At 49.3% G+C, this 10,844-nt stretch overlaps 1 protein-coding gene across 1 annotated transcript; it reads right to left on the reverse strand.

Annotated features, from left to right (window-relative positions):
* Positions 1-3,610: 3,610 nt before the first annotated feature.
* Positions 3,611-10,766, reverse strand: EXOSC5 (exosome component 5). Its single transcript, XM_084905378.1, has 6 exons — positions 10,476-10,766; positions 7,705-7,818; positions 7,047-7,168; positions 5,722-5,862; positions 4,558-4,647; positions 3,611-3,781 (listed from the first exon to the last, which is right to left on the reverse strand). Exons 1-6 carry the CDS (start codon positions 10,621-10,623, stop codon positions 3,689-3,691), a joined length of 708 nt encoding a protein of 235 aa, XP_084761504.1. The 5' UTR covers positions 10,624-10,766; the 3' UTR covers positions 3,611-3,688.
* Between the last annotated feature and the right edge of the window lie 78 nt (positions 10,767-10,844).

A 10,844-nucleotide genomic window follows, 5' to 3' on the forward strand; every position in this document is an offset into this window, starting at 1 on the left:
CAGGCCGACACTCTGTCCACTGAGCCAAACCAGTTTCAGCAATTTTGTTTATCCTTTAAAAGAACCACCAGCTCTTGGTTTCATTGATTTTTTTTTTTTTTTTTTTTTTTTTTTTTTGTCTCTATGTCTCTATGTCATTTATTTCTACTCTGATCTTTATTCATTCCTTCTTACTCTGGGTTTCTTATTGTTCTTTAACTTGTATGGTTAAATAGTTTATTATTGATTTTTCTTGTTTTTTGAGGTAGGCCTGTAGTGCTATGAACTTCCCTCTCAGGACTGCTTTTGCTATGTCCAGGGTTGTTGTGTTCATTTTCATTTGTTTCCAGGAAGTTTTTTTTTTATTTCTTTCTTGATTTCATTGGTAACCCATTCATTATTTAATAACCTGCTATTTAGCCTCCATGTGCTTAAATATTTTGGAGTGTTTACTGCAGTTGATTTCTAATTTCTAATTGCTGTGGTTAGAATGTCCAGTACTATATTAAGATTTGTGAGTGACATCCCTGTCTTGTTCCTGTTCATAGGGAAAAAATTTTTAGTTTTTGCTAATTGAGTATGATCTTTGCTACATATTCCACTGTGACCTGAGAAGATGCTTGATATGATTTCAATCTTCTTGAACTTGTGAAGACTTATTTTGTGTCCTAATATGTGATCTGTCCTCGTGAATGACCCATGTGCACTTGAGAAGGATGTATATTCTGCTGCATTGGGGTGAATGTTCTATCAATGTCAATTAAATCCTTCTGACCTAGTGTGTCTTTATTTTATTTTATTATTTTTAAAAATATATTTTATTGAATTTTTTACAGAGAGGAAGAGAGAGGATAGAGGGATAGAGAGTTAGAAACATCGATGAGAGAGAATCATCTATCAGCTGCCTCTTGCATACCCCCTACTGGGGATATGCCTGCAACCAAAGTACATGCCCTTGACCGGAATCGAACCCGGGACCTTTCAGTCTGCAGGCTGATGCTCTATCCACTGAGCTAAACCGTTTTCAGCTCTACTGTGTCTTTTAGAGTCACTGTTTCCTTGTTATGCTTTTGTCTGAAAGATCTATCCAGTGAAGTCAACAGGTGTTAAAGTCACCTACTATGACTGTATGGTTGTTGATCTCTGTTAAAATCCTCTGGAAATTTAAAAAAATATATATTTATGTGCTCCTATATTGGTTGCACATAAGTTTAGCATGGTTATATCCTCTTGTTGCATTGATCCCTTTAGTATTATGTAGTGACCTTTGTCTCTTGTGATGGACTTCATTTTGAAGTCTTTTATGTTGGATATGAGTATTGCTACTCCAGCTTTTTACTTCAAAATTTTTCCATCCCTTCACTCTCATCCTATGAATGTCTTTTGTTCTGAGGTGGGTCTCTTGTAGATAGCATATAGTTGGGTCATGTTTTTGTATCCATTCAGCTACCCTATGCCTTTTGATTGGAATATTTAATCCATTTACATTTATGGTAATTCTTAATAGGTACTTATGTATTGCCACTTTAATTTTGTATGCATAGGTTTCTCTCTTTGTTTCTTCTCATTTCAGCAGTACCTTTAGCATTTCTTGTAATGCTGGCTTGGTGGTGATGAACTCCTTTTTTTTTTTTTTTTTTTTTTTTTGTCTGGGAAGCTCTTTATTTGACTGTTTATTTTGAATGATAGCCCTAGCTGCCCCTGCAGCCCCCACCATGAACCAGAGGCCGATGACCCAGAGCATACATTGGCAGAGTGAAGAATCAGGTGGATGTAGCGGTGTTCGCATCCAGCAATGCCCCCCCACTCCTGTCCACTGGTGTGAGATTAAACACCAGATGCTCTAGTAGTCAAACCTGCATCAGTCTGTGTGGGGGAGATGGGGCTGGGAGCACCTGATAGGCTGTCCCCAGGGTGCTCCCAGATATAGAGAAAGAGGAATCCAAGGGATGGAGGGTTTCCAAGTTCAGAATGTTCTCTTTACAACTGAGGGTGATCAGCAGAGAATTAGAACCGGGTGCCAAGGACCTAACATGTGACCTTGGTCCAAGTAACTTATCTTTGAGCCTCACTTTTTGTCATCTGCAAAATGGGACTAATTTTTCTCCACCTGGGAAATGGGTCACACATGGAAAAGGTGGTCTAACTCAGATCACCTTACACACACACACACACACACACACACACACACACACGGTGGAGTAGGATTCAGGACTCAAATGTTCTGATTTCTCCATCCTCTTGGCTCCATCCCATATAGGCTCCCTTCTGGAGGAGAAAAATGGCTGCGGTAACTCTAAGGACTCCAGAGGTCCCTTTCCCAGGGGCCCACTCAGAGGCAGCCCCAGCTGAATCCCAGGGCTGACAGTGGGGGTGTGGGTGGGGTGGGGAGAGAAGGGAGCCTTCCTTAAGGAAATATCCAAGTGCTGGCTCCTGGCAGGTAGATGGAGCTCTGCCATGAACAGCGCTTTGCGGAGGGGCAGACGTGCTCACTGAATGGGGTTTGGTGTTACCAAGCAGAGTGACAATCCGGTTTTCTCACTCCGTTCACTGTCATCCGTGGATCTTCCTAGAGCACTTTCCCATTTGGCATTCTACTGAGCATTTCACGGAGCAACAACTGCAAGCTAGGCATATTTATGCACTTCCTTCCATTCCTGATGAACATGGCGCCACCCTAAGGGGCAGTGGCGGAAACTGCGAGCTAGTTCAAACTATGAAGCCTGCAGTACAGAGCCCATCAGGAACCCCCAAACGTAAGCAGCCAACGGGACCTGGCAACTAGGTGGCCCACTTGTGTGAGTTATTCTTGGTTGATGCTCACATATTCTTGTTTCCTGCCCACTAGATAAAAGCATGGGGGACAGTCAAGTGGCAACTACAGGTCCCTGCGTATTTCCAAATGCCCCCTAGGGGGTGCTACCAGCCCTGAAAACCAACAGACCTGTCAAATCCCTGTGCAGACGGTGAACCACAGTGTGCTGGCCTCTCTGGGTTTGTGTGAACATGTAGGTCTGGGGCGGGGCTGAGAGGGACCCTTGCTCCGTGGCTGGCAGCTCACTGGCTTGAGCTTTTCATCTTAAATTGTGGACTCTGCAACGGCCCCACCGCTGGGTTATTGGGCTCAGAGACAGCCCCTCTCCTAGCCCATGTTCTCTCCCTATTTATTTTCCTTTTCCTGTCCTCATGTGCTCAGCTCTGGCCACACTGGCGGCCTTGCTGAACCTCTACTTCCATGGATCTCTTTCTGGGGCTTGTCCCCCATGTCTATGAGCCTGCTGCCTGGCTCCCTCAGCGATCCCCTCTACCAAGGTGTCCCTGACTGATGTACTCAATTTGCGCCCTCCCTGCCCCCCCTTCTCTGCTCTTTTGTTTGGTTATAGCATTTACCTTCATCTGACAAACACCAATTTTATTTGCTTGCACCTGGGTTTCTCATTCACTATTGAGAAGTGGGCGCTCAGTAGATATGTTAGACTAAATGAATTCATCTAATAAATGTGCAATCCTAGTAGTGTTTTCCCAGTGGGGGTGTCTGTGTCCCCCAACCCCCAACCCTTGGGGGCTGCAGGTAAGTGCTCTCCTCAGGGAGTCAGGACAGGGGTCCCCAGGCACACAAAGACGGAGAGGCAAGGCTGGGCTGCTGGTTTATTTTGTGCTTGAGGTAGTGGGTGGTGGCAGCGGGTGGGGCGCCTTGCCCCGGCTTGCCTCAGCTCTTGGAGTAACGCCTCTGCAGCGATTCCCGGTAGAAGCGGAAGACGTGCTGTGAGGCAGCTTGGGCTGCAGCCAGGCACTGCTGGAGCTGGGCGGGGAGAGACTGGTCAGTGTGAGGGATGTGGGGGGCATCTCCGCACCTACTGGCCCATCTGATTTCTAGGGCCCACAAACCTACCACTTCCCCCTTTACCCACGGGGGTGGGAGGGTGGCCAGGTATCTCCTTCTTCTTTACTGTAGGCCCTTTTAGAGGGGAAGCGAAGGAAAAAAGAGAAAGTGAGAGGTTCAGGGACCAGCTTTCAGCAGCTCCAGGGCCTCACATCAAAGAGCTCAGACATTCTGACAGCTGGAAGAGACCGGAGCTCTGGAAGCTTAGTTGGAGAGATCCTAGAATTTTAGAACCACAGGCCCTGTGACTCAGAAAAATGCTGAGAGCCATGGAATCTGAGATCCCAAATCTGTATTGCCACATATCCCTAGATTCTCAGGAGTCCAGATTGGAAATGCTCTTAGAGACCATTTAGCCCAAGTTTCCAAACTCTTCAGACCTGGGATGGGGAAGGGGAGCACTGCTCTGAACTGGAAGCTGGGGGGCCTTCAGGTACCCCCACCTCCTGATTTCAGCCTGAGCTCCTCTTCTCTTTTCCTGTCTCATTAATTGGGCTTCCCCTTTAAAATTCTCACAGAGGTTTCTGTGGCTACAAAGTTTAAAACTCTATTTATAGAAGGAATGCTAGGAGGGGGTTTTCCTTGAACCCCTGAGTGTAGGGCAGAGTTGGGACAACAGGTGGAGACGGGGGGAGAGGGGAGAGTGAGGAGAGGGAGGAAGAGAGCTAGGGTTCACCGCATCTGCATGCTGGTACCTCAGCATTGGAGTAGAGCCCCTTGGTGGTGGACATGAGCAGCTTCTGGTCCACACTGTCGAGTGCAAACGTCAGGACTGCCCGGGCCTCCTAGAGACGAAAGGTGAGGGACCTGGACTCTCTCCTCAGACACAATCTCAGCTGATCTCAAGAAGGGACTCGCCTTCCCTGCAGGCAGGTACTCTTGTATGGAGTGTGGCTGTTTGTCTATACATACCCCTCCTGGCTTCCCTGCCTTTCCTCTGGGTCTACGCCCGATTCCACCCACACAGCCTGACAGGCTTCCAGCAGTACTCCTGCCCTGTAGGGTGGTCACAGTGCACGCCTTTACCCACTGCCTCCCTGCTCCTCTGGTGCGAGACTGGCAGGAGGGACAGCATCCAGGTGCTTACTCTGACAGTGGCAGGTGCTATGGCTGTGGCAGCGGCCTCAATAGCGACAGGTTCTGGACTTCTATAGCCAGTGCAAAGCCAGGATGTCTGTGCTTTAGACCTGGCTGCAGGGATGCCTTTATCAGCTTAAGTGCAAGTTGGCTGTGGGCTCCTGATCTCTGGGTGACCCTCCTTCTTCCTTTTTGCTCTTCCAACACTGTTGTAACCAGTTCCCTGAATTCAACCCTCCGTGGGAAATCCTCCAGGTGGTTTCTGCTTTTCGGACTGGATGTGACTGGGCAAATAACTCAAAGTAACCACAGCCCCAGGACACTGTGAACTTGAACCCTCAAGGAACGCTCCCTCCTCCTTTGCTTCTGAGCCTCTTAAGATGTAAGCACAGAGCTTAAGGGGCCAGCTGCAGCCTCAGGAGAGATGCTGGCCACTGAATGGATCTGATATGCAGAAAGGAGCAGGACTAAGGAAGGAAGGAAATCCTGACGGCGTTTGAGGCTCAGGCTCAATCTCTGCTCTTTCTGACTTTGGCACTGAATGCCAATAAATTCCCTTTTTGCTCAAGCAGTTTGAGTTGGGTTTCTTTCACTTCCCTGATGAGCAGAGCACACCTTGCTAGTTGGGACTGAGCTGGTAGCCAACTGCTGTAGAGAAGCACGGCCTAGAGGACGAGAGGGATAGGGTCCTGGCAGCCAGGCCCTGAGCCCAGGAATATGGCAGGCAGCCAGCCGCCACCATGACAGCCCTTCACCATGACAGGCCTGGCCTTCATATCTACCTTTTCTTGCTTGGCTGTGGGGTCCAGCACGAGAGTCCCGTCAGAGTCCAGGGCACAGGTGACCCCACAGAAGAGGGCTTGCATCGGCACGCCTGCGTCGACCAATGCCATGCAGGTGGCGTTCAGGCAACAGGCCATGAGCTGAGTGCCACAGGGAGTGGTTAAGAAGTTTCTACTGCAGGTCTGGCCAGCAGAGTGTGTCCTTGCCTCCACCCCCTGCCAGTGCTGTGGCTGCATCACTAACTGGTCACAGGAAGGCAGCATGGCAGAGTTCCAAGTGGTTCTGGGATCAAGTAGCCTTGGATTCCAGAACTGACTTTGTGACCTTGAGCAAGTGACTTACTCTTTCTGAGCCTCAATCAGGGATCATGATATCCAACAGTTATGTAATGGCATGTGCCAAGCACCTGGAGGGAATGAGTGCAGAGGGGGGAGAAACCTTCCAGATCACCTGGGAGGTACTGGCAGAGCCAGGTCTGGAGCCTGGGAATCTGGCAGGCAGGCAGGCAGCCGGCCGCCACCATGACAGACTGGCAAGGACACGGAGGGAGGAGTCATTATCGCGCCGGCAGGGAGCCCACCATCAGGGGGAGGGGTGTGGCTGTGGTGAGGTGGAAGGCAAGCACAAGGCTGAGCCAGAGAGCAGGCCCCACTTGTTTGCTCCACAGCAGGTAAGGGTCCAGCTTTAGAATTAATCCATCCCACCTCTGCCACTGACCCTCTGTTACCTCCCTCCGAGCTTCGGTTTGCCCCTCTGAGAAATGGGGCTACAACAGCTCTTCCTTCCTCCTGCCCATGAAATGCCCATTTCTGGTCCTTGGCCTCAACCTGTCGCCCAAAGATGAGCTGTTGGCCCAACTACTCTGCTTGCTCAGGGCTTTCCCAGCACGGAGTCTCAAACATAAGCTCAGGGTCAGAGTGGAGGTCAATGGCACAGGCTTTGGAGGAGTGCTCTGCTGTCTTCAGCTGTGTGACCTTGGACAAGTGACTTCCCCTCTCTGGGCCTAGTTTCCTCACCTGAAACACAGGAACATAAGAATTCCGTCTGTCAGGGGCCTTGGGCTGTGGAACCAAATGGCTTGGGTTCAAGTCCTGGCTCTGCCAATCACTAGTTATGTGAGTTATGCTGTGCAGATTAAACGGGTTAACGTGTGTAAAGCACTCAGAATAGTGCTTGACACACAGTAAGCACTCAAGCTGTTTGCTAATCTTTTTCAACAAGTTGGTTCCTGTCAAGTGTTTGGAGCTCCTGTCCATAAGCAAGGGAGGTGACTAGGGAGATTCTGGAGAACTTCCTGGAGGAGGCAGCATGGGAGAAAGGATACAGAGCCAGCATCGCTGATGACCTGCAGCACGATGGTGATGGAGGTGCGGGGGTGCAGCGCCCCCAGCACCACCGCTTCACACGTGTTCCTGATCAGCCGCTCCCGGCTCTTCTCTGCTACACCTGGGGAAACCAGGGTGGGGAGGGGTCAGGCTCTTCGCTTTCTCCATATGCCCCACCCAGGCCTCTGGAAAGGACCTGTGGTCTCAGCCTGGGTGGGTGCAGGACCCCATATGGATGGCACAGGATTCTGAGTGGGCAGGAGGCAGGGCCAGGTTGCTACCCACCCCAGCCCTGCCACCTGCAGCATCTAGCAAGGGAGCCTCTTGGGGAGGAAAACCCCAGAGTTCCCATGTCCCGTGCTACTGCCCAGGCCCATCCCAGTGGGCTCAGTCCGCAGAAGTGAGGGAGACGGGAGTTAGAGGGCAGAAAAACAAGTTAATGGAAAGAAGAGGAGGTGGAGCCAGGAAACAGGAGAGGAAGGGAAGACTCCGAGAAACAGAGACAGGGAAAGGGAAAAGTGACAGAAGCATAGACACAGAGACTCAGAGGCAGAGTTGGAGAAAGAGACAGAAATAGCTGAGGGAACACGAGGGGACAGCAGTGAGGGATGAGCTGGGCGGGGACCCCAACGGAATGGACATCTGGAGACCAATTACCAGGCAGCCCGATCTTCGGCCTCAGGATAACTTCCAGTGTGGCCTTGTTGAAGATCTCTTTGCTGACCTTCACCTCAGCTGGCCCGTACACGCCTGCCAGGACAGAGGTATCCCCTGGGGAGAAAGCATGCAGGCCTCACTCACAGGTGCCCTGCCTCGAGGCCCTGAACAGTGTGGGCGCTGAGCCGGATGGCCCGGGTCCTCCCTACCCCCATCACTCTGGTCCACCATTTGTTGGCAGTGATTCTTTGAGCACTCACTTCATTCCCTCCCTCTACTTCCTCACCTGTAAAATAGGGACAATAACAGAATCTCCTTCACAGCATTGCGATGAGATAATCCGTGACACTGCCTGGTACATGTTGAGTATGCAACAGGCTTTAGTAATATTATTTACTTTAACAGGAAGTTCTTAGCACCTTCCTTCTTTAAAAAATATATTTTTATTCATTTCAGAGAGGGAGAGGGAGAGAGAGAGAGAGAGAGACATCAATGATGAGAATCATTGATTGGCTGCCTCTTGTGCACCCCACACTGGGGATCGAGCCGTAACCAGGGCATATGCCCTGACTGGGAATAGAACTGTGACCTGTTGGGACATAGGTCGATGCTCAACCACTGAGCCACACTGGCTGGGATAACCTTCCTTCTTCTTACTGCAGCTGGTCTTGACTGCTCTTAAAGCTTCACCCAGCCCCACTCTCCTCCCTCACCCAGACTCTCGTCCCCAAACTGCAGTAGTCAGGAAACCTAAGAAAGGGATAAATCTCTGGGTGTGGGTCCTGGATGCTGCTTATTTTCCAGAGTGGGTGTGGATCAGAGAAGAGAGGCAAGACCTGGGGAATACCAGGCCCTGCTTCTCTTCTCTGGTCCATACCCACTCTATAGAAAGCCTGGCTTGTAGTTCTGTCCACCTCCTCCTGGCTCTGCTCCCTTGGCTGATTTTGATCACTTCTCTGGACCTCAGTTATACCATCTGTAAAATGGAGAGATTGGACTACAGCAGTGGCTTCCAAACTCTTCTGATTTGCTACCTTACCTTAGGTCTTTATTCAAATGTTACCATCTCCTTGAGGCCTTTCCTGACCTATTTAAGATTGCTGTGTGCATTGAAGGATTGTGGGTTCAATTCCCGGACAGGGCACATACCCAGGTTGCGGGTTCTATCCCCAGTCAGGGCATGCATGGGAGGCAACCAATTGATGTTTCTCTCTCACATAGATGTTTCATTCTCTCTCTAGAATCAATGAAAAAAAAAAAGAAAAAAAAAAAAAAAAGGAACACACAAAAACATATCCTTGAGTGAGGATTTAAAAATTAAAATTGCAACCCTTCCTGGCACACCCTATTCCCCTTTCCTACTGTATTTTTCTCTGTAGCATTTTACTTATTTACTGTATGTCTTCTTGATTAGAGTATAAACTTCATTAGATCAGGGATTTATTTATTTGTTTATAGAAGAAGGGAGAGGGATAGACAGATAGAAACATCAATGAGAGAAACATCACCAATTGGCTGCCTCCTGCACACTGCTTATTGGGGATAGAGCCTGCAACTTGGGCATATGCCCTGATCAAAATTCGAACCGGTGATCTCTTGGTTCATGGTTCAACGTTCAACCACAGAACCAGGCCAGGCAGGGATTTATTTTAAAGATTCTTTACTAATTTAAAAAGTATATTTTTTATTGATTTTTTTTTTTTTTTTTTTTTTTTTTTTTTTTTTGAGAGAGAGGAAGGTGGTGGTGGGGGTAGTGGGGAGAAACATTGATGTGAGAGCGGAACATTGCTCTGCTGCCTCCTGCACGCCCAGCTTGGGGATGGAGTCTATAACAGGGGCATGTACCTTGACCAGGAATTGAACCAGCAAGCCCTCAGTGCACAGGATGGCACCTAACCAACTGAGCCACACCAGCCAGGGCTAGGTCAGGGATTAAAACACACACACACACACACACACACACACACACACACATATATATATATATATATATATATATATATATATATGGCTATATTCTCAGTGCTTAGAACAGTACTTAGTACAAATACATACCTGTTCAATGAATGAAAGCAGGTTTGTAACTGAGTGGAAGGTAGTGCCCTGGGAGGATTAAAGCCTCTATGGGGGTGATCATTGGGCCTATCTCCAGAGGAATATTTACCTGGGTTAGGGAGTCTGAAAGGTATTTAGCTAGAGGAAGGGGATGGTAAGATCTACCCCAATCTCTGGAATATTTATTCATATGAGAGAAGTGTATCCCAGTCAAAGGGATATTTACCTGATTGGTGGGGTAGGGGCAGGGAAAATCTTTTTCAACTCAGGGTGTGGACATCACCCTCATGTCTGCATGGCAGGAGTAACTATGCCTGTAATGGTGATCTGCCAGGCTACAGGGGATTTATACTAGCAGGCAGGTTTGCCTTAGTCTGGGATGTATGGAGAAGGAATCTAATCAAGGGGTTATTCACTCTGGTGAGATTTTTCCTATTCTGGAGTATTCATGCCTGTGGGAGATCTGCCCCTCTCTCCTGATATCTTTTCCCTTCAAGTCTCGAGGGAGAAAGGGAGGGCGGGAGGCGGGAGAGAGAGAGGTACCCTAGAGTAGCTAGTAGTATTCACCTGGGCAATAAGTTCTGTCCGAGTCCAGGAGGGACATTAACCGGCTAGTATCAGAGGAGGTGTATATTTGATGATACACCATAGCCACTCCCTAAAACAAATACGATCTGGATAAACGTGGCCCGGGCAGTATCAAGTTGGATTCTCACCTTGCAGGAACGAGGCAGAGCCATCCGGCCGGGACAGCAGGTTCTGTTCACAAGCAAAGTGCCGGAGGCTACAGCCGGGACTCTGAGGACTGGAATCTGTTCCGTACTCAGTGCGGATCTTGGCGTCAGACTGCATGGCCCGCTTCATCGGTCAACACCACGAGTGTAGTCGCTTCCGCACAGAAGTCGCTTCCTTGTAGGCTGCGTCCCCAGTGCGCACGCGCCAATCCCGCGGCGCCAGAACCCTGGGCCCGCACGTGTCTTCGCGTTTACTAACAATTTGGTCCCGCCCACTCCCGCCTCGGAATTCAAGAAAAGCCATTGGACAATGGAAAAGAGGGGGCAGTCCTTGGCCAGGGCTAGTCCTAC

This window comes from Pipistrellus hanaki, assembly GCF_964339955.1.
Source record: "Pipistrellus hanaki genome assembly, chromosome: 15".
Lineage (NCBI taxonomy): Eukaryota > Metazoa > Chordata > Mammalia > Chiroptera > Vespertilionidae > Pipistrellus > Pipistrellus hanaki.

Coding starts and splice junctions, on each gene's coding strand:
- EXOSC5 (XM_084905378.1), bottom strand. CDS start 10,623: ATGAAGCGGGCCATGCAGTCTGACGCCAAGATCCGCACTGAGTACGGA. Junction 5,863..7,046: donor TCATCAGCGATGCTGGCTCT/GTATCCTTTCTC, acceptor TGTGGCACTCAG/CTCATGGCCTGTTGCCTGAA. Junction 4,648..5,721: donor CCACAGCCAAGCAAGAAAAG/GTAGATATGAAG, acceptor TTTCGTCTCTAG/GAGGCCCGGGCAGTCCTGAC.